Source organism: Hemiscyllium ocellatum, chromosome 37, assembly GCF_020745735.1.
Source record: "Hemiscyllium ocellatum isolate sHemOce1 chromosome 37, sHemOce1.pat.X.cur, whole genome shotgun sequence".
Classification (NCBI taxonomy): domain Eukaryota; kingdom Metazoa; phylum Chordata; class Chondrichthyes; order Orectolobiformes; family Hemiscylliidae; genus Hemiscyllium; species Hemiscyllium ocellatum.
The window spans coordinates 31,849,226-31,873,693 of record NC_083437.1 but is presented as its reverse complement, the minus strand read 5'-3'; the positions used below and the strand labels follow the sequence as shown (position 1 = coordinate 31,873,693).

General features: G+C 41.0%; 1 protein-coding gene across 3 annotated transcripts in view; it reads right to left on the bottom strand.

The window, feature by feature from the left end:
* Positions 1-20,787, bottom strand: part of LOC132833721 (inositol 2-dehydrogenase-like) — a 30,813-nt gene extending 10,026 nt beyond the window's left edge. For 2 of the 3 annotated variants that reach the window (XM_060852231.1, XM_060852233.1), the window contains exons 1-6: positions 19,067-20,787; positions 18,541-18,639; positions 3,472-4,056; positions 2,417-2,487; positions 1,001-1,109; positions 120-247 (exon numbers count right to left, since the gene is read on the bottom strand). In XM_060852231.1, coding sequence (XP_060708214.1) covers positions 120-247; positions 1,001-1,109; positions 2,417-2,487; positions 3,472-4,056; positions 18,541-18,639; positions 19,067-19,320 — 1,246 coding nt within the window. In that variant the 5' untranslated portion in view covers positions 19,321-20,787. The remainder of the gene's footprint in view (positions 1-119; positions 248-1,000; positions 1,110-2,416; positions 2,488-3,471; positions 4,057-18,540; positions 18,640-19,066) is intronic. The other variant, XM_060852232.1, reaches the window with a different exon arrangement.
* Positions 20,788-24,468: the final 3,681 nt, after the last annotated feature.

The window sequence follows — 24,468 nt, the reverse complement described above, 5'->3', positions numbered from 1 at the left end:
TTATTACATATGTTCAGCTTTTTGATTTACCTCAAATTGTTTCTCCAAATCAACATTTTCAACAGATTTGCAGATACACAGAACTAACCTGTTTGCAATTTACTTTTCCAAGTCCATACCTGCTTTTTTGATATAGCTTAGAGATGGAGATGGGAAGGTTCTACTGACACTGACTATTCGTTGAATCCTTCCTAGAGCTTTATTGTGAACCTTCTTGTACAAGAACTGCACAGCTGGATCAAAACGTCTGCATAGAGACAGAAAAGAGACATTCATGTCAAACAACACATTAGTAATAAAGGATGTTATTACAGGAGAATAGCAAATAATTGTTTAAAACTGTGTTTTGGAAGCTTAAAATCCATTCCGATTCCCAAAATCACTTGCCAGCATTCCAAGAGTAGAACTAAGAGGTCACGATGGAGAAAATGGTGTGATCATCAACAATATTACATGTCTTGAGAACATGTTTACAAATAAAATATATCAGACTTTCCTGCTTTTTGTCTTTTCTTTCTAATTTCCACTTTCAATATCACATGCAAATCACCACTTTCCAAGCATAAGCTAAGTAGATGCCAAGATTTCAGGAAGCATTATTGCTAGGCCAGTCCACTTGGTGGACACACAAACACATGTACTTAAACATGCACTTTCTCACTGTGGTCAGGAACAGGACTCCTAACTGAATTTTTCCTTTCCCCCTCCTTTAGCTTGCTAAGATCCGGGAACGACACAAAGGTCGAGAACAAGTTGAGAGTCTTCATGCTTTGTACACACTGGGCAATACGTTTATAGAGTCAGCGATGTACAACAGAGAAACAGATCCTTTGGTCCAGTTCGTCCATGCCAATCAGATATCCTAACCTAGTACCGTCCCATTTGCCAGCACTGGGCCCATATTGAAGCTACTCTTTGATTTAGCAAATACGTTATCAATGCAACAACCTACGTATACATAAAATTCCAGCAATGATCCCTTTTTTTAGGGTTTACTCACTTATATAGACCACAGACTAGAGGTTGCCCACATCTTGCAGCTTCATCAAAACATGACTCAGCCATTTGCTTGTCTAAACTCAGTAACTTTTCACAGAATACTCCTTTACCTGAAACACAAAGAAAACAAATTAATTTACCTCATAGTACCATTGTTTAAGATACAATAAAATTTCACAGCACTCTGGCTAAACACAGGAAAATAGCTTCCAAATTGTATGCTATCAGGAAATTAGGTTGGTGAGGTTAGCGCTCGAAGATCAAGGTGATTGTTATAACACAAAATCTTCTGTGAACCCAGTTAGAGAGAAGAAAACATTCATTTTTTAGGTAAAAAATTTCAATTTGTATCCTGTGCAGGAATGCAAAAGAGATGCTGGAAGACATTTATCAGAAATGGATGAGTTTTTGTTTCCTAGAGTTTTAAGGGTAAAAAACATTCAACTTGCAAAGGAAATCCAACTTTCTGAAGGAAAGCTTGCAGGACAGTGCATCTGAATGTGAAGTGTGGATAGTATTTGCCATCATAAATTCAGTCAAATAACTTCCACCTGACAACCTATGCTCTCAGTTGAACAGTGGCCACTCAAATGAGGTACTTCAGGGTTTTCAATCCTTGTAGCACAAGTCATTTGTCTTCAGGGACAAGAGGAGAAAAATAAGGGGATAAAAAGCCTCACAAAAATTTTGTGGCAAGCATTAGTGAATCTCCAATGACAATGCTTATAAATTCAAAGGGTATGCCGTTTTGTAAACATAGAAATAGTATATCCATCAAATTATGATGTAGCAATTCTATACGTAAATGGTAGATGTGAGGCCTTTTAAGGGTACAAACTCTAACCCATGTAAAGTAAACATTACAATAATTTTAAAATGATCACTAATCTAGCTGGGGTTAATAGTCTGTAAACTTCAAACTTGGTAATCACATAATGCATCCATCTCAATTTTCTTCTCTGTTAGCAGTGCATTTCTACTTAACATTGCTCTGGTCTCCCTTTCCCTTCAAAGATGGTGATGCAGTTACACGGGTGGAAGCAACTATGCCAACATCTTAAACAAATGGTAATCAATTACAGAAAAAAAAACAAAAATCTATATATAAACACAGGGCATCATGATAAATCCTCATCCTCACCAAATATATGTTCCAGCAGAAACTACTGGCAAAGATCATTACTGACAGATCATTTCCCTATGTCTTCTCCATATTGAGACTGACATAGAATCCCACCCAAAAAAAACTAGCACCGGTTTGGGATCAACTGCAGGACTACCTAGATGATTCGAAACCAAGGTGCCCAATGTAGGGTCCCTTAACCTTTACAGCAAACTGGCAAAAGTTACCTCCTCAATATTACCATTCCTTGTCTCTTAAATTCCATGCTATATTTATCATTCATACACACCATACCTGCACGTAAAGCATCCAGGACTATTTCCGAGCCTTCTTCTGCCAATGAACAAATAATAATTCCTGAGACGCTGCATAAATAACAGTATGGGAAATGGTTAGGAATCTGTGTCGATTAACTTGAAGTGCATTGAAGATCTCAATTATTTTTAAAATTCAACTGTAACCAGTCCATTACGATTAAACTTACAGCACTGTGACTGAAGACTATTAAATGGCCGTTGGTGCTAGTCAAAGTACCTGGCATCATTCAAGCATTATATACAGTCAAAGCATGGGAAAAACAGTAACACAAAGGTTCTAATGATATTGTGGAATCAAATATGAACAAATGGAGTTTTCTGCTTTATATTCTACATCTGGATGCTGAAGTGGAATCTGAATCCACTTACTAAAGAGCAGCTGATCAAGTCCAATCAAATTCTATGCTAAGTTAGCTGATCTCAGCCAGATCCACAAGGATGAGAACTTTAAAGGGCTTTGCTGTCTACAAACTAGTTCAAGAAATGGTTAGCAAAAGACACAGCCTGAATTTACAGTCTATTCTGCTCCTGTCAAGTAACAAAACTCCCATTAGCAAATGAATACAGATTCTAAGTAAAAAATAATTTCCTCTAAGATCATATCCTTCACCTGGCAGATACTTAGTCTCCAGATTTCTATATGATTTTTGGACATTTTAATCAGATCTGTGGCTGAGTGGTCTTGCAGAGGATGTAAAGCAATAAAAAATAAGGAAACAAAATATTGATACAATCTTACAAAAGGTGTGAAAAGGTCTAAAAAGGCCATCAATGCACATCCTGGGTGTCATCGGTGCAAACGTATGCATCGTTATTCACATTCTCCTTGAATGACAAGCCAAGGAAGAACAAAACAGTTCATCAATTAAATGGAAAATGAATTGGAGATTCCATCCATTCAGCCATCAAGCAAACTCTCAAAAACCCCAGCAAACTAATCTATCCCAACTATCCTGCTGACCCCATCAGAGAAACTCGTTGCTCCAAAACAAGCAGGTCTGTGCAGAATTAATACATAGCTCACAATCGTACCGTTCATCATTGAGCACAATCTCAGCGTCCTGTCCCCGTAACACCCTGGTGTTTGCAAGTACATCCGTGCTGAAGGCACATTCCAAATCCTGGATGCAATCCTCCACAATGTACAGCAAGCAGCAGTCACTTTCCTCTTCAATGCTTTTAAACAAAGCTCTGTTGCCACTGCACGCGCCAAACAGTGCCAGTCCAATCCGGCTGCCCATCAAACCACCATTCCCATATCGGCCCATTGCCATGTTGGACGCAACATTATTGGAAGTTTCAGGAAGAATGTGCCTTTGCCCATTGGGTCTCGAAGATTGTGAATGACCAAGGGCTTGGAAGCCATTATATAAAGGTGATGAACGTGATGGGGAGTTTAAGGTAGCCATGTCATGGCGGATAGTCACCGTATTAGTGGTGGAGTTGGATACACTGGTTCTAAATGAGATCATATTCTGATGGTGAGACACAGGAGATGAAACGTTGTTGCTGAAGCTGGTGGAACAGGGGTTGGGCTGAAACACAAAAGATGACGACTGTGGTAGGACAGATTGATCGAGCACAGACATACCAGCAGCAAAGTCTACAGGAGGAGACCTAGGAAAGAGAATATAGCAGCAAAACATTAGACAACTTAAAAATTATATAATCTTTGATGTCTACTAACTCCCCCAGTCACAAAAATTCACTTGACAAATGTAGAATACAATTGAGCTGACGATCACAAATATTCCAGGATTAAATTAAACAAGAAACAGAAACATGCTGCACCATCTCAGCAGGTGTGGTACCAGATGTTGAAAGAGAAAAACAGAGATAACCTTTCATGTCTCAAATGACTCTTTTTCAGGATCGAACTGTACCAACTCTAAAGAAGAGTCATTGGATTTAAAACCTGACTCTGTTTCTCTGTATAGATGCTGGCAGACCTGTTGAGCTTCTTCAGAAGATCTGTTATCATCTCAGATTAGTAGCAACCATAGTATTTTACTTTTATTTGAATCAGCTATTATAGCAGGATACAGTTACACCTATTCTCAATGTTGGCCAACACGAGGGGGAGAGGGGACCGTGTGTGTTCACATGTGTTATTATCCTGTTGATTCAATTAACCTTACTGGATGTACCTGCTTGTGTGTGAAAGAACAGAATAGAATTGAACACCACTGTAACATTTCCTTGTTCTACCAGATCAGATAGCTTGACAACACATTATTCAGGGTCATTTGGATGGGTATATGCATAGAAAGGGTTTGAAGGGATATGGGCCAGGTGCTGGCAGGTGGGACTAGATTGGGTTGGGATATCTGGTCAGCATGGATGGGTTGGACCGAAAGGTCTGTTTCCATGCTGTACATCTCTATGACTCTATTTGTGAAGTAACTTATTTAAAATGAGGAACTTTAAAAAGCGCACCATACCCACCAAGCACAATTATTCCACTGGAAAAAGACTTGCAATTAAACAGTGCCTTCCATAATCTCAAGAAATCAATGATGATTTGTAGGCAAGCAATGCTTTTGAAGTGTGGTCACTATTGCAATGAAGGGAGAAAACTAGGAAGAAAAACAGCTTGATCCTTAAATCCCACTTCAACACATGGACAGCACTCTTGAAGTCACTCATAAATATTCAAATTCTAGCCAAATGTTTGTTTCAATTTTGAAGCTTTGCTGTGCATATTAAAATCCAGAGTGCCCTAAACACTGTCATTAATGAGAAAGGAAAACAAAACAGAACAAAAGAAAAGTCAGCTCACAATATCTGACAAGACAGTTGTGCAAAGTGGATTTTTTGGAACTGCAATGCTTTACTCCAGTTTGTTTATAATCCTATTAGTTGGAAGAATGCTCTGAGAATGCCACACTTCAGGAGTGACCTCAAGATTACTTGACCGACAACTGGCGCATTAACTGTACAGATACATTGTAAAATGACATGGAATTAAATTCTTCTAATGAAGGCTTTGGATAATTTTAAATTAGGAAATGGGAACATTATAAAACTAGCCGATTCGTCAGCTTGGCTGAAATGACAGCACTCTCACCTTGCTTAAGATGATATATTGTTCAAATCCACACGGGATTTATGAATACAGGCTAGACACTATGCTGAATGCCTCATTATATAATGTTATCCCTTGGATGAAAATGTCAACCATTGTTCCTCAAGTAGTGTAATGCAATGGCAAATTCTCTGGATATCTTAGGTATAATTTTCACTTTAAACCAGCACCACTAAATAAACATATGTAACAACTTCAATGTCCTTGAAAAGCCTGTTAAGAAAACACTCTGGGATTCTGCACCAATTGTTGCCACGCAACCTCTTCTGGTCTTTGCTTCTATTCCAAAAGTCAGAAGAACAAGTTTAAAAAGCTTGCAGCAAAGGCAATTTTCCCTTCTGAAATTCTGTATTGCTTGCAGTTATTTGAAAGCTCCATAAATTTTTCACAACTCAATATTTTCAGTTTTTTGTAAACTTTGTAAAGCTAAACTGGGATTGCTTATCGAAGCATTGGAACCAGTTCGATAACCATTGGAGCCAAAGCTTACCTGTCAATCTATAGTTGACAGCAATTCAGTTCAATTTCAAAGAGAAACTTGGTGGACTGAGAAAATACATCAAATTCTATCTTTTGTTTTTCAGACCATCAGCTAATAATCATGTTTTAATTTAGCCTTTTTTAAATATTAACTCTGCAGCGTGTGTCTTTTGCACTATGGCTGCCTTTTGGAATTAAAAGGGGATATAGTTCAATGTCGGATCATAGCTTAGTTACTGATCAGTTTTGCCACTTGTTTTGAGAAATGACTTTTGTTTTATAATGAACTATTTTTGACAAAAGAAACCTGGCAAAAATCCTTTTTATTCTAAAAAGTTATACCAATGGGAAAAGAAGCTGCCAATTTGTTGACTGAGTGAAAAACATTAAAACAAATGGTGCGATTCAGAGCAAGTTATCCCAGCAATCATCCCATCTTAGTGGTGGTGGGCTGTGTTCTTAAACCGTGTAGCCCATGGGATGTAGGGACTTCCAGGAATTAGATGCATTGACAGTGAAGAAAGGGTGATATAGTTGTAAATGTGTCTGGTCCAGTTCATTTACTAGTCAATGTAACTCTCAATGTTGATAATGGGGCACTCAGTGATGGTAATGCTATTGAACATTAAGGGCTGATGGTTCGATTCTCTTGTTGGAAATATCATTTCCTAACACTTGTGCGGCAAGAATGTTACTTGCTGAGTAATGATAGTAATATTAGCCCTGGCCTAGATGCAGTCCAGGTCTTGTTGCATATTATCTTTTTCACAACCACATATGTGACTTACTAATGTGTCAGTCAGCTCACTGTTGTTTGTAAAGTCTTGTTTGATGAATAGTTTCTACATTTGCCTGGAAAGAAAGTCACCACCATTAAAAGTATTCACTACAAAAGGTACCATGCATGATTTCTAAAAAAAAACATATTCTTCCATTTTCATTTTTGCCCTAAAGAAAGGCGATAAGTAAGACTCCCTCGCTGCCTGTGTTCAGTGCTTTAAGTTCAGTGCTTTACAACATAAATGACACCAGTAATTTGCCCATGACATGCCCCCAGTCTACAGATGAAAAACAAATGGTTACTAAAGCATATATCAGAGGACAAGAGTTGAGAAATAAAATCCCAAACGTTTCAAAGCCACTTACTGGTTATAGCGTGCAACTACTAAGGACAAATTGACACAAGGCTGAACTGAAAATGTTGACTTAGCCAGTCAGAATAGTTGGTACAAAGCATGACCAAAAATCAAGCCAAAGGGAAGCAAAGCTTGCACACTGTACGTGTGCACTTTACACAAGACTTTTTTTTGATTTCTTCCCTTGCTGCACCATATTTTACAAATTGCTCCAAATAACATCTATGTTTTTCAACAGCAGCTTTTCTTAAATGTTGAGTGAGCTAATTACAATTCATCCATTTCTCCAACTCCAGCCTCTTGCAGATCCAAAGCTTCACTGTTCTGCCATAGCTGCGTTTTCTGTCATCCAGATCTCAGATCTGGAATTCCCTCCTATATATCTGCGCCGTCTCTCCTTTAAGAAAGCCCTTGAAACTTACCTCCTTAAGGGAGTTTTTGGTCACCTATGTTTTAATACTTCTAAGTGAGCTATGTCAGATTTTATTTTATATTAGTCCTTGGAATGTTTTTAACTATGTCAGTTATGGAACATAAATGCAAGTACAACTGGAATGGATAATGTTATTTTAATTCCTTAAACCAAAAAGCAACAATGGTACAAGAGCTACATATTCCTCACTCCCCAGACAATGGGGGCACACAAAACAACCGAAAAGGATGTAAGAATAGACAAACAAAAGCTGTGCAAGAAATGAAGAGTCTACGTTTTATGAGAATTTCAAATCATCTTGGGAAAACTACTTAAAGAAATCAACAAAATGTAGTTTGTAAGAAGTTAAAGACAGGAAGGAAACAAGTAATACTGATAAATTCATCTGCTGTAACTATTATTTTTCATATTTTCCCCTACTATTCAGCAACTGCCTTGGTCATCTTTGACATTACTTTGTACAGCACTTTTCTAGACGTATGCACCTGACAAATGAGAGTTGCAAGAGAATCAGGAGAGATGGAAAGAGAACAGTAATAAAGCAACACAGATGACAGCCTAAGATGAAGAAAGACGAGAGCTGGTTATGTGCAGCATAAACACTAGTATGGACCTGTTGAGAAAAATGAACTGTTTCTCTGTCGTAATTCTTATGCAATTCAATCCCCTATAAATAAATCAGCCAAAACTCCAATGGGGCCTTGAAGACAAAAGCAACTTCTGAGAATATAATAATTTGATCTCCTCTCAAGCTGAGCTAATAGGCATTTATAGCGACAGCTGCTACTTCTACCTGTGTCATCTCACTTCAAAATGCATCAAATCAAGAACTTCATGGCCCTACACAATCAATGATTCACAGCTTTCTCATTTTCCAAGAATCACATCCTGTTTGATCTTCCAACCAGCCCAGTAATCTAATAAGATTTATTTTTCTAAAAATAAAAAAAACTAAAGAGGACCCATCCAGTATATTTGTTAATTGCATATTTTAAAACATATTCTTCTGAGGGAATGAAGAGAATATTATAAATGCAAGGCTTTTTCTGCTGATTGGCAGATGGCCCAATTAGACTTTACACCCTTACTTGGACTCTCAAGTGTAGAAATGCAGAAAAAGAAATTTATGATAGCTGAAGTAGAACACTGAGGTGCGATACAGAAATGTGTCTTTGGGTATGTGGGGATGAGTGGGTGCTGAATTGACTCCATTAGAATCCAGCAACTTCTTGAAATCTGTATATGGACGCCATCAGAATCAGAATCCAAATCCAGAGACGGTTCATACCCATCATTGAACCAGCAACTCTGGCCACAAGTGCCTCAATTAAGCCTGGTTGTGGTATTCTTGCAATGCATTGGGTACTCAACGTTGAAGCTGGGATATGAAGAACGACTAAGTTATTAGTGAGCAAGTGTGAAACTACACACAGTATATGTCACTTTCTGGACAAAAGTGAATTAGAATACACAACTGAAACCACTTGAGATCCCTCTCCAAGACACACCACCCTGACCTCATAACATATTGCTGTTCCTTCAGTATTCCTGGGTCAAAATCATAGGACTCCTTCCGTAAAAATATTGAGGGTCTACCTACACCAAATGGATGCAGTGGTTCAAGAAAGCAGTTCACCACTACCTTCTCAAGGACAACAATATAAGTTGGCTCAGTCACATATCCCCTGAATAAACTAGAAAGATGCAAAAGAAAAGAGCTATTTTTAAACTTAAAATGCTAGATAAAACTAGACCACTACAGGAGTCACAAAGGGTGTCAAAAAAGGTCAGATCTTAGCACTCTCTGAACAATAATTTTAGAAACATCTTCAGCTGCTCCAACAAAGAAAAGACACATTAACTGCTTACCCAGTAGAATTACGTCAGCCCACGTAAATAAGCATTTACGGGTCCTCAACAACTCAACTTCAGAGGGAAATGAAGAAGCATCCTTTAATGTGGACATATCATCATTTTGAAAACCAAAGATCATCATTTACTCCTCTTCTAGTGGATCCACAGAACAGAATAAAAATCGTGAAGGAGGGGGGAGATCACAATTCCAAAACACTATTCAAAGAAAATAAACATTTGCTGCCTGTGCTAAATTGATCCTCTCTTGCCTACAAGAAAGTGTTGACAATGTATCCCTTTTGGGAATGGTTGCAGCATTCAGGTCATTGCAATGCAATGAGGTCTTCCATTTTGTCCAACTCAGTTGATGTTGACTCAGTTAAAACACTAGACCAGGTCTTGAAGTATGTTTGAAGGCTTCCTCTGCCTCAGGTTCATTATGTACTAACAGAATTAACCCATTGACAGGAGTGAAGCTTGAATGACTTATAACATATCCTCAAAGCGAATACCAAGACAAATTGCATCTCATAGATTTCTGTTAAGTATGGTTAGAAAGGAATACAAGCAAAACCAGGGGAAAAAAAAGTAGAATTGGAGATGCTGGCTTGGATTAAATTTAACAGCAGAGGTCAGAAAGCTGAACAGCTCACTTTCTTCCCTATCGTGCTAACTGCTACTTATCCCAATATCAAATGGCACTACTGTGTTAACTGAACCTTGATGCCAATGTCAACTGAGCAATTGAAGACAATGTAAGGAACACTCTGTACATCTCAAAAACATGCCAATGCCAGATGAGATCAAACAATGTAATCAAAAGAAACTTATCCACACAGATTGATTGTTGCTTTGAATATAGTCGGCATAAATAAGCATGGAAAGGAAAATGTAACACACATTGATCTTCTCAGATCAGCCCAGAATCTCTTCTGCAAGATTCTGGGAACAATAATTCAATTTTATTTTTAGTCATTTGTTTGTTAGTTAGCTATCACAAATCCTATGTATCTGAACTGGTCACATTCAATGTTAATTTGATACTATGAAAGATGGGCTCGTGATGCCCAGAGACGAAAAGTGAAAGATGATTTTTTTTTTCTTCCAAATGTCCCTCTCCTCGGGTTTGCTTCCATGAGCATCTTACCAAGCTAAGCTACCTAAGCTTAGATCCAAAGATGATTAGTTTTAATTTTTAACTGTCATGTTAAAAATCTGCTTTATTTCATGATTTTAGCATTGGGAAGAAAAACCAGGAGGGGAAAACCTGGTCCACAAACAACCTAGGTAAATTTGTAGAAAATTCGTAACATTATCTAAACTCAAAGGCAAGAAAGGGACTTTAAAAAGATGTAATCAAGCCAAATGGCAACCTTTAAGTATTCACACAGTGCACAGACATTGCTAAGAGACTCCAATAATCACAGGATATTGTAAGATATTATATTCTTATGAATCTAGCCACTTACCAACCACTATGGGGAAATGAACTGATGTTTTATTACATTAAAAGCACTGTTTGAATGTTATTGGTTGGATGATAGGTTTCACGGAGAAGAACAGTTGCAATCTTACTCTTAGAATGACCTGAGTTGGCCTTTCAGCTTCTAAAGACTATCTAACAACTATGTCTTTGCAATGCCATTCTTGCTCCGCATGTAAGCTGCCATGATTGTGATAAAATATGGACTATTGAGTCACAACTTCAATCAAGCGATTTCAAAATCTGGAATCTTTTATGGATTGAATTTTTTTGAAGAAAAGGGGAAAACAAATGACCACAGTGGTTACCCTCATAGCATATCAGACAGTCTATGCTACTGTTCATGGCCCAATCAGATTTTAACACCCTTACTTGGCAAACCCATGAAACAAATGGGAGATAAACAAATACAGACTGAGCAGGAATTAACATTTTATCGAAAGGCTGTGAAACTTAGTCAAGAAAATAGTCTCCTATTTTAATTTACACATTTCAGGTAACTTCATACACTGGGATAGGAAGATAGGAATTGAAGTGGACCATTCTGCCAACCAAGTCTGCTGTCATTCAATACGATCATGACTGATATCAGCCACTTCAATGCCTTTCACCCCTTCCCCCCCACCTTAAAAGTCTCAAAAAAGGAATTAAACTGCCTTGACTCTGAAAATGACAAAGGCAAATACAGCCCTGTTAACCCTGCAAAGCCCTCCTTACAAACATCTGGAGGCTATTCCAAATTTGGGAGAGCAGTCTCCCAGACTAGTCAAGCAATAGGTCATACTATGGAATCATACCTCATAAATAATGCCCCAGACCATCATTGTGGTATCACTTCAAAGAGCAGCTTGGCAGCATCACTTCTAACCAAATTGGTATTAATGCTGGACTGCATCTGCCAAAGGTGGTTGAACCAACAAGAGGGAAACAAACTTGATCCCATCCTCACCAACCTGTCTGCCAAAAAGCACATGTTACTACTGTTAAGAGTGGCCACAGCACAAACGTTGAAGGTAAATGTGAAGTCTCATCTTCAAACTAGGAATACTCTCTACCATTTTGTGTGGCTCTATCATGTTAAGTGTGACAGACTTTGAACAGATTTAGCATCTCAAGACTGGGCATGCACGAGGAGCTGTGGGCCAGTAGCAGCAGCAGAATTGCAGTCCAACACAATCCGAAATCTCAGACTGGCATATCCTTCACTCTTCCACTACATTAAGGCAGGGATCAACCCCGATTCAATGAAGTGTGTAGAGAGACATGCCATAATTAAAAATGCAGTGTCAACCTGGCGAAGCTACAAAAGCTTTTCTCAGAGAACCTATGTAGAATGTTTTAAGACTGGAATACAACACATCTTCTCTTAAAGTGCAATCACTAGTTAATTGTTAAATTAAACAAAAAGGAAAATTTAGTAAGAAATTAATACTAAAAACTGTCCCACTCACTAGATCACATTGCAGATGAAAAGTCATCTGCACAATATCCAGCTTGAAATAAACAATGACACCAAACATAGGGATACACAACTATATTTCAGGTGAACAGCTTTTGGCATGAACAGAGAATTAAAGACTGAAAGACAGAAAGACAGTCTCTGCCTCTTTTAAACCAGCACCAATAGCAGAGCTCAGAGAAACACCCACTCACTGGGACCTCAAGGTTCCACAAATTCCGTTGCTTGCTAAAGAAACAGGACATCAACTAAACAGCCACAGTCTCAGGTTCAAATCTCAAAATGAGGAACTAAGGACCTTTAAACTAAATATGCTTTTATCTTCCTTTTTAAACTAGTCACTCTCCCCTTCTTAAGCTTCATACCTGTGTTTGCGTGTATGTGATATTGTGTTGCACTACTTCTCTTGGAGTTGGATCACAAAATTCATTTTTTCTTTCACTCACTTATAATGGGCTCCTTAATTTTACACTTTAATTAAAGTGTAATAACTATGTGCTTTCCGGAAAGAAAATACTTGCTGTGACTGACTGAGGGGGAATAAAAGACGGGCAGCCAGATAATTTTTGTTCACCTGGTGGCACCTTTTAAGATTTGAATTTTTTTTTAAAAAACCAATTCAGCAAACAAAAAGAAAATTCATGAATTTAACAGTGTAAGTTGTTAAAAACTGACTTTGTTGATGTCCACTCCACTGGTCTTGCACATGTTGGATAGTTGAACGTTCAATACACGAGGGCCTTACTTAGCGTTGACACTTCATTCCAGTATTGAAAGAATGCTGAGGCATCAGAAATTTCATCTTGTACGAAACATTAAAGTTCTGCCTGCTGGCCACCTACATTTCAATAATAGGTTAAGTTTGTGAAATGAAGCACTTCTGAGATGTTTCCAGATGACGACATGAGGCTTTCCACATACCTTTGCCACAAGGAAATATCAACTTGTCAACCATGACAGCCCAATCTCTTTCTTAGGGCTAACACATCCTTGCTTTTTACTAAGAATCATTGAAGACTAAATAGGAGGAGGAACCATGACTGCTTTACTGTCCATGCTTAATCTACAGGCACTGAGGGGAAATGCCATGTCTATACTATCGCCCTTACTAAGGTCAGCTAATTCAGCAAAAATCAGAGGCAGCACTGAAGACTGTTCAGTTTGTGTAACCTGGCAACACACTAGGTGGTGGTTTTATCCACCAGTTTGGCCAAAGTGACTTTCAGATCTTAAGGTTCTATATTAAGGGATAAAATGGAGGTAAAATGGAGGGGTAAAATGGAGCTGAAGCTGTCCCATGGTCTGCATGAGCGCAAGGCTTTGCACTTATTTCTTCGAAAAAGATAATCATTGATGTTGACAGAATAGAGTACAGAGGAATCTCGATTATCCGAATATCGGATTATCCAAAGGGGATCTCAAGTTCCCGATAGAAACATTACATTAAAGAGCTGTTTCAACCCTGATCACATCTTTTGTTTACAGGTACAATGATGAATAACAAACTCTGCTCACTGAAATGCTGCTGAGAACAGTCCTGGACAGTCCAGGCACCGTCTCTAAATGACTGACCTCCCGCCCTCTCTCACACTCCCCCCAACACTTTCTCTGGAGTTCTACACAGGGATGTACCCTAAACCCCCCCTTCCCCAGGTAATCTCTCCAACATTGTCCTGTACAGGGTAGAGGTGGAACATGTCAAAAGGTTGCAGTAACAAGTTGTGTGAGCGCACGCTTGCTAGTTGGAGACTTATCCCAAAAAGGCAGCAGCAGTCTTACTACTGGTGTCCAGTCCTGCTGCCGGGGGGTTGGACAGGGGACAGGGGCATGGACAGGGATTGAACTGGGGTGCAGTGTTGGGGCAGGTGGGGGCGCAGCGTTGGATGGAGTTGGGGGAGCGCGTGTTGCGGTCGGGCAGGCAGTGGGGGCAGGTGGGGTCTCACATGGTGTGCTGCTGCCTAGTCTCCTGAACGGGGCATAGACTTCGCAGAAAATTCCGAGTCCCAGAGAAAATCAATTAACCAAACAATCAATTATCCGAACAAAATAGTGTCCACCCATCTCATTCAGATAATCGAGGTTCCTCTATATATCACTCCAGTACACTACTGATGGAGTGTGATCCTACTAGAGATGCAACATAGAACATAGAATAATACAGCACTGAACAGGCCCTTCGGCCCACGATGTTGTGCCGAACATTTGTCCTAGTTTAAGTACCTATCCATGTACCTATCCAATTGATGCTTAAAGGCCACCAATGATTCTGACTCTGCCACTCTCACAGGCATTCCATGCCCCCACCACTCTCTAGGTAAAGAACCTACCCCTGACTTCCCTCCTATACCTTCCACCCTTCACCTTAAATTTATGTCACCTTGTAACACTCTGTTGTACTCGGGGAAAAAGTCTCTGTCTATTCTATCTCATAAAACTCTATCAAGTCACCTCTCATCCTTCGCTGTTCCAATGAGAAAAGGCCTAGCACTCTCAACCTATCCTCGTACGACCTATTCTCCATTCCAGGCAACATCCTGGAAAATCTCCTCTCCATCCTCTCCAAAGCTTCCAAATCTTTCCAAAGTGATGCGACCAGAACTGCACATTGTACTCCAAATGTGGCCGTACCAAGGTCCTGGACAGCTGCAACATCACCTCACTAATCTTGAATTCAATCACTCTGCTAATGAACGCCAATACACCATAAGTCTTCTAACAAGCTCTATCCACCTGAGTGGCAACTTTCAAACAGCTATGAACATAGACCCCAAGATCCCTCTGGTCCTCCACCTGACTAAGAACCCTACCGTTAACCCTGTATTCCGCATTCTTATTTGTCCTTCCAAAATGGACAACCTCAGACTTGACAGGATTGAACTCCATCTGCCACTCCTCAGCCCAGCTCTGCATCATATCTAAGTCCCTTTGCAGCCGACAACAGCTCTCCTCACTATCCACAATGCCACCAATCTTCGTATCGTCTGCAAATTTACTGACCCATCCTTTGACTCCCTCTTTCAAGTCATTAATAATAATTAGAAACAGCAGAGGACGCAGAACTGATCCCTGCAGAACTCCACTTGTAACTGGGCTCCAGGCTGAATATTTACCATCTACCACCACTCTCTGACTTCAACCGGTTAGCCAGTTCTCTATCCAACTGGCCAAATTTTCCACTATCCCACACCTCCTGACTTTCCGCATAAGCCTACCATGGGGAATCCATGTACACTACATCCACTGCTCTACCCTCATCCACACGCTTGGTCACCTCCTCAAAGAATTCAATAAGACTTATAAGGCAAGACCTACCCCTCACAAATCCGTGCTAGCTATCCCTAATCAAGTAGTGTCTTTCCAGATACTCATAAATCCTAACCCTCAGTACCCTTTCCATTACTTTGCCTACCACCGAAGTTAAGACTAACTGGCCTGTAATTCCCAGGGTTATCCCTATTCACTTTTTTGAACAGGGGCACAACATTCGCCACTCTCCAGTCCCCTGGTTCCACCCCCATTGACAGTGAAGACGAAAAGATCATTGCCAACGGTTCTGCAATTTCCTCTCTTGCTTCCCACATAATCCTAGGATACATCCTGTCAGGCCCGGGGGACTTGTCTATCCTCAAGTTTTTCAAAATGCCCAACACATCTTCCTTCCTCATAGGTATCTCCTCTAGCTTACCAGTCCGTTTCATACTCTCCTCTTCAACAATACGGTCCCTCTCATTTGTAAATACTGAAGAAAAGTATTCATTCAAGACCTCTCCTATCTCTTCCGACTCAATACACAGTCTCCCACTACTGTCCTTGATGAGACCTACTCTCGTTCTCGTCATTCTCATGTTTCTCACATACGCATAAAAGGCCTTGGGGTTATCCTTGATCCTACCCGCCAAAGATTTTTCATGCCCTCTCAGCTCTCCTAATCCCTTTCTTCAGCTCCCTCCTGGCTATCCTTTATCCCTCCAACGCTCTGTCTGAACCTTGTTTCCTCAACCTTAAGTAAGCCTCCTTCTTCCTCTTTGCTAAACATTCGACCTCCCTTGTCAACCAAGGCTCCCACACATGACCATTTCTTTCCTGCCTGACAGGTACATACATATCAAGCACACGTCGTATCTGTTCCTTGAAAAAAATTCCACATTTCAACGACATCCTTCCCTGACAGCCTATGCTCCCAACTTATGCTCCTCAGATCCTGTCTTGCAGCATCGTATCAGGTAATCAAGGATCTGTCTGCCCTGTGAATATAAAGGATCCCAAGAACTAATTAAAAGATAAGCAAAGTTCTCCTCAACGTTCGAAGTGAATGTCCACCCCTTAACCAACATTATAAAGAGATTATCTTGTGATCGTCATATTGGTTGTGGGAGCTTACTGTGCACAAACTAGTTATGTTTCTAAATTACAACAGCGCAGACATTTTCAAATATTGGCGGTAAAGCACTTGGCTGCACAGCAGCACAGTGGTTAGCACTGCTGCCTCACAGCGCCAGAGTCCCGTCTCAGGCAACTGTATGTGGAGTTTGCACATTCTCTCCGTGTCTGTGCGGGTTTCCTCTGGGTGCTCCGGTTTCCTCTAACAGTCCAAAAATGAGCAGGTTAGGTGAATTGGCTATGCTAAATTGCTCGTAGTGTTAGACGTAGCGGAATGGGTCTGGGTGGGTTGCGCTTCGGCAGGTTAGCGTGGACTTGTTGGGCTGAAGGGCCTGTTTCCACACTGTAAGTAATCTAATCTAGTCAGTTATCTAATCTAGTACTGTGGGTTGTCTATGGTTGGAAAAGGTGCTTTTTAAACACCTCAATTATTTCTTATATCAGTGCAGAAAGCAGGCTGCAGGCCACAGGCCAAATGTTTATCAGTGCAATCTGTCCATAATCATTGCTTGCAACTGGTCAACAGGAGATTTCATTGAAAGGGAAAGCAGGAAACGAGAAAGAACTTGAAACAAAGTAAGAGAATTATATCTCCTCAGCAATACATCTTACAATGCAGAGCAATTCTGTAAAAAGACTGATCTCTGAAGCACATTACTCTACATAATAAGAATAGGATCTGCGCAAGCCCTGAGCTAAGACTGCAAAGCATATGCATTGATGGATAAAAAGTAATTTAGACCACCTGGGAGAGGACCAAGTTAAAAGAAAGAGGGCAATCATGGTTGGGGCAGTAGGTAATGAGTGACAAGAAGAAAGTGGGAGACAAAGATCAAGAGGGGAAAAAGTAATTCACAAGCCAACAGCAACAATTCATGACAAGGATGAAGGGAAACATTCCCCTATCTGATAGAATAAGACTGCATGAGAGAGATAGAGGTAGAGGATGTTATGATGAGCTTAAGGGAATCAGTGATCCACAGCCCCGTCTGCAGTATGATGTACCCTTTTTTTTAATAAATGCGATGATGTGGTGATTTAGATAACCCAGGATTTAAAAGAAGATTTTTAGCAAAATAAGGGATTTTTCAGACCTTCTTCTCCAATGCAATGGATGCTCCCATCTTTGTTGGTCCAGATCTTTGATTCACCATTTTCCATGTTTTGCTGTTCTTCACCTAATTGGTCATTCTTTACAGTGAGCTGGTATTCGACCACTGGTAGGATCAAAACTGACTCTTATACAGTACCCACCAAGCGCACTGAACCTCTTATTCTGACTGATGTTGTCTTTTTCCCTCATCTGGAGGTGAAGAAGCCAATTGCAATGCTTTTCCGAGTTGACATCAGCTCAACAATGCAGACTAAAAATTAAACCTGGGGCCCTCTGATTTCTTGAGATGTGCTTCTCTCACAGGAGATCGGTTAGTTCAGTTGGCAGGACAGCTGGTTTGTGATGCAGGGTATTGTCAATAGCATGGGTTCAAATCCCGCATCAGCTAAGGTTACCATGAGGGACGCTCCTTTTCAACCTCTTCCCTTCTCCTGAGGCATGGTGACCTTCGGATTAAATCAACATCTGTTGTCTTGCTCTAATGACACAGCAGCCCTAGAGTCTAGTAAGACTCTGTCAACTTTGTCTTTGATCTAACACAAATACTGCTGCTTATCCAACAGACCTTATACTTGACAGCAACTTGTTACAGAAACAAAATATACTCCTCTAAAATGTACCCACTTGCAACTTGTTTAGAACAAATAGTCTGCATCAAAACATTACTACATTGCTACCTGAGAAGTCTTCTCTTCTTTATCAACACTCTCAGCCACAGTCCAAACATCTCAATTCTTACTTCATTTTTCTGTTTTTGCCCAAGGTGTCGATCCTTGCTGAGAAAAGGTTAAAGTGTCATTTTGATATCTCACCTAACTTGGTTCATTCATGAGACAGGGATGAGACAGCAAATATCAGCAGAATATTTAACCATATGGGGTATCACAGTTACTCTCAACTTGGTTCAGAACATAGCATTCCTGCCACCACTCAGTTCAAATCAGAGAAATGAACATAGTAATCAAACCTAGGACCCTTTTGTTCTCTGAAACACACACGGTCATTTAAGGCAATGGCTCGTCAAATTGCAGATAATTTAATAAAGTATTACAGTTTTGCATGATGCATGCTTCAAACCATCTTTGCTGAATCAGTGCATTTGTTGCATTGTGAAGTGCATGCACACAACAAAGGGACAGGTGAACAACCTTGTAGATGTATTGACACTTGACACAATTTCTCAAAGCAATTTGTTTAACTTACATGAGTAATGTGGTTGCATGAAGCCTGGCTGAGGTATGCTTCTCCAGTCGTTTGTTGCGGTAGTGCCTAGCCGATGCCAAATGTTCTAAAATACGGTCCCTCCGGGCACTCATCGGAATCTCACAGGATTTACAATATAAAATCTCCACCAAATCTCTTTCTCCTCCTTCCTTTTGCTCAACAACATGCCTTTTCACTGACAGGTCACAGAATTCAGCAGCATAATCATGCAGAGATTTTTTCTTCCTTCCCATGTTTAAAATACTATTGCTTCTACTTTTCAGATTATTTTTCAATATCACAATCACCGTTCCTCTCCAACGATCCCAATAACTATCTGCCTCTGTACTGTACAATGAGTAGTCTTTGTAACCTTCCCTTTATGCCATCAACATTTACTCCTCCCTTTCAATCTGTCTTCTAACTTGCTTTGTTCTATTTGCATAATGTCATAGCATGCAAGTCTTTTTTAAAACTGATTTCAGATCTTTACCGATTCCCTGATTTGTATTTAAATATTTTCAAATAAATTCTTTTCTTCTGATATTTTATACTTCCCCACTGCACACATTTATTCCCTCTTGTTCAGATTTCTGTATTTCTTCATTAGCTGTTTTACATTATATTCTCTCTATTCACTATTTGACAATCTCTTTCTCACAGGTTTCTCTCTTGCTTTAATTTAGACATCATCACCCTACTTATTCTATATTGCTCCCCATTGGCCTGTCTGCTTCACCTGTTTCATCCTCTTCACTTTGTGGTCCTTATTAATATTCTCCGCGTTCCTTTTTCTCAGTATCTCACTGCTCTTGATCTTGCCTTCTGCGATGTTAATAAGATGTTTTGTTTTCACCAGATGCCGATAGTCCTTTCTGGACCTTCCTTCTCCCCTTCTGCAAATTGCTCAATTCAGTTCTTTCATCTCTTCTTTGCAGGTTCTAAAATAGCCCCTTTCTTCTTATTTGAGTGTCCCTCTTCAGTTTCTGCTATTCTTCCTCAAGTTTAGAATTTTCTCCTGAACTAGTTCCGTTTTACTTCTTTCCCTTCCATCTCTCCCTCCCTCTGCAGTTTGTTATTCCACGCACCCCCACTTTTCGTTTCGTTATACCTCCTCCACTGTTTATCTCCTCCTTCCCTGGTTTACTTTTCCCCCTCTGCGATCACGGTTGTTTATATCTTCCTCTGATGTCGAATCCTCTCCCTCGTGTCTGGTTTAATTTCCGCTCAATGCCTTGCCCTCTTTTACCTCTTTCTCCCTTTCCTGGATATCTCCCTCTCCTTACACTGGGGTTTCCTTCTCTCCCTCCAGCCCTTCCCTGATTATCTCCTGTTTCGCCTGATAAATCTTCTCTCTCTTCACTTGGCTGCTTTTCTACCTCCGTGCAGTTTATTTATTTACTGCCTGTCTTCTCCCTCTTTCAACCGAGTATTTATTTCGTTCCCAGGTTCTGGTGCAGGCCTGATGCAGCTCGAATCGTTGAGCTTCAACTTTCTGGCGGCTCCGTGGCAAACAAATTAAAAGCAAAACAGTAAAGGCCCTGGGTAGTTCTACTGCCGGCCCATCAGTTTCTCATCCAAATGCACGCATTATCGCTCTTGAAAACCGCATCCATTCCCCTCCCCTCCCCTTCCGGATGTGGGAAACAGACTACAGGAAATGCGACCATTCCACGCGGCAGCGGCCACCGCGCCCCCTGCCGCCCAGGAGGAGTCAAACATCGCCGCATACACCCCCAGCCTCCAGGACTCAGACACCTCCCCCTGCCGCCCAGGAGGAGTCAAACAACGCTTCATGCACCTTCTCCCCCCCCCCCCCCCCCGCCATCAGGAAGACTCGGTCACCGCCCCCTGCCGCCCAGGAGGAGTCAAACATCGCCGCATACACCCCCAGCCTCCAGGAGGACTCAGACACCTCCCCCTACCGCCCAGGAGGAGTCAAACAACGCTTCATGCACCCCGCCATCAGAAAGACTCGGTCACCACCCCCTGGAAGAGTCAGACATCGCCGCTTCCACCGCCCCATCGCCTACAGGAGGACTCGGAGACCGCCCCCTGCCGGCCAGGAGGAGTCAGATATCGCCGCATACACGCCCAGTCTCCAGGAGGACTCAGACACCTCCCCCTCCCGCCCAGGAGGAGTCAAACAACGCTTTATGCACCCTCCTCCCGCCATCAGGAAGACTCGTCACCGCCCCCTACCGCCCAGGAAGAGTCAGACATCGCCGCTTCCACATCCCCATCGCCTACAGGAGGACTCGAACACTGCCCCCTGCTGTCCAGGAGGAGTCAAACATCGCCTCATACACCCCCAGCCTCCAGGAGGACTAAGACACCTCCCCCTGCCGCCCAGGAGGAGTCAAACAACGCTTCATGCACCCTCCTCCCGCCTCCAGGAAGACTCATCATCGCCCCCTGCCGCCCAGGAGGAGTCAGACATCGCCGCATACACGCCCAGTCTCCAGGAGGACTCAGACACCGCCCCCTGCCGTCCAGGAGGAGTCAGACACCGTCGCATGCATCCCCATCTTTCAGGACGCCCCCTGCCGCCCAGGAGGAGTCAGACATCGCCGCTTCCATCCCCGCCTCCAGGAGGACTCGGAGACCGTCCCCTGCCGGCCAGGAGGAGTCAGACACCGTCGCCCACACCTCTGGCTCCAGGAGGATTCAGACACCGCCCTCTGCCGCCCGGGAGGAGTCAAACACCGTCGCCTGCCGCCCGGAATTGACCTTCTGTCCCATCTGAGCTGGAGGAGAGCAGTGCCGCCTGCTGGCCATGGGGGCACCAATACCGTCTGCACCGTGTGGGAGGCGAATAGTGCCACTTGCTGCTCTGAACGAGTATTTTTCTATGTCCACGGAAGCGGAGAGCAATGCTGGCTGTCTGTTCACTATCTTGAATGCAATGATGCCTAATGATATTGTGGACTGCAGTCCCCTCTGCCGGCCTAGCGATCTCTCCAAGTCGACAATGCGTGCCTGGATGATTTTCTATAATTGATGCTGAAAATGTGTTCAGGAATTCCTGAAGAAGGGCTTATGCCCGAAACGTCGATTCGCCTGTCCCTTGGATGCTGCCTGACCTGCTGCGCTTTTCCAGCAACACATTTTCAGCTCTGATCTCCAGCATCTGCAGCCCTCACTTTCTCCTAGATGATTTTCTATAATTATCAGGTAGTTCTCAGCAGTTGGGTCTGATTTAATTAGGTCTGAGACTTAAAACTGGTGGTCAGTTAAAAACTACGCAAAACTTATATTTGGTGTGAAGGTAATGTTACAAATCCTCAGTGATTCATTCACAGATGCTTTGCAGGTGCACAGACACTAATTTGAAAAATTCTGTTGTTATATCTGCTAAAACTTTACAACTGTCTTTGGAAATTGTTTGCAATTATGATCGTCAGAAAGCATAATAATGAACTGTGAAAAATGTAGACTTTGTGAGTGCAATAGGTGAAGATTCTCTGGGAGAATCAGTTTAAATCAGTAGATGGGAGAAGGATGTAGCATAGGTATTCCAGTTATCCTGGTTGACTTGAGTCTACATGTAAACCAGTTGGGCACTGAAGCTGTAGAGAACCAATTTCTGGAGTGTGTTACAGATGATTTTTATGAACCAATATTTTGAGGAATTGACTTGAATACATTTAGTTCTAGAATTATTTCATGGTAAAGAGCAAATTAATGATCTTCTTGGAAAAGAACTTTAGGCATGGGATAAAGGTGTTAAATTAGAATAAGGGAAATTTTGAAGACATAAATTGGCTGAGATGGATTGGGGAAATATATCAAAAGGCATGACTGCACATGACTATTCTGAGCTGAAATGTCACTTTTTTTTTAAAAACCTTGTCATCTCGAGAATGTGGCTTGAAAGAAGTTCTGGGATTTACATATTAATGAACTGAAACCTGCAACCTATTCTGAAAGATGAAAATCTGAACAGCAATCTAGATCTGTTTAATATACCATTTCAGTTGCATGATACTGTGAACTTTTGCTATAAATTCTGTGTCTTATGATCCTTCTCCACAGCTACCTGATGAAAGAGTAGCACTCCGAAAACTAGTACTTCCAAATAGACCTGTTGGATTATAACCTGGTATTGTGTAATTTTTAAGTTTGACTATACATTGGCAAAGAATATAGTAGTCTCTTTAGAACTGTTACAAAGCTTAAAGTAACAGTACATTAAAGATGCACAAGCTCAAAAAAAGTCTGTAAACTGAGGTTAAAAAAGAAAGTTAGGCAAATTGTAAGATTAAAAGAAAAGGCTTATGAAGTTGCCAGAAACAGCAGAAAATTTGAGGATTGGGAGGCTTTTACAACACAGCAAAGGAAGACCAAGAAATGTATTAGCAAGGGGAGAATAGAATATGAATGTAATCTAGTGCATACATACAAATTATTGAAAAGCTTCCAAAAGTATATTTTAAAAATTGTTTGCCTAAGACAAATGTGAATCCATTCCAGGCAGAATCAGAAGAATTTATAGTGGGGGATTGAGAAATGACAAAAAAGCTAAATATTAATTTATATCTGATTTCATTGAAAAAAATGCAAGAAATCTCGCAGAATTAGAAATTCAAATGACTTAAGAGAACAAGGAGTTGAAGGAAATTAGTATTAGTAAGGTTATACTTAGTAAGAATATTGAGAAATTAATAGGGCTGAACATTGATAAGTCCCTGAGTGTGATATTCTACTTCCCAAAATGTTGAAGGCAAATTCAGCAGATTAATTCCATGGATGAAAGGGTGTTGTATGAGGAGTGGTTGAATAGCTTGGGCTTGTACTCACTGGAGTTCATAAGAATGACGGAGATCTGAGGTATATAAAATGCAAAAGGAGATTGATAAGATAGACATTGAAGAGATGGTCCCCCTTGAGGGTCAGTCTTGAACAAGAGTTAATAGATACAGTGTGAGGGAAGGTAGGTTCAGAACTGAGATGAGGAGAAGCTTTGTAAATCTGTGGGACTCACTGCTCTAGAGTGCAATGGAGATAGAATCAATCATCAAATTCAGGAAAGAAATAGATATGTTTCTGATTCTAAAAAAGTGGGATGAAGGGCTGTTGGGAGCAGATGGGAGAGTGGAGTTGAGACCAGGATAAGATCAGCCATAGTCTTGTTCAATGGTGGAGCGGGCTCAAAGGGATGAATTGCCTGCTCCTGCTCCCAATTGCTATGTTCCTAAATATTCCTGTGTTCCTAAACATGAGTGTTTTCCTGGTGGTGGTAAAAAAGGAAAGGTGTCTTCATTTTCTATCTCACCATTTTAAAAAAAATGAAAATTAACCACGGTAGTTTTGGGGGAAAATGTGCAGGGTTGGGGCTCTCTTAAAAGAGAATGTATGTAGAGACCAAAAATAATACAGATATTTCCAAATTTGTGAATGAT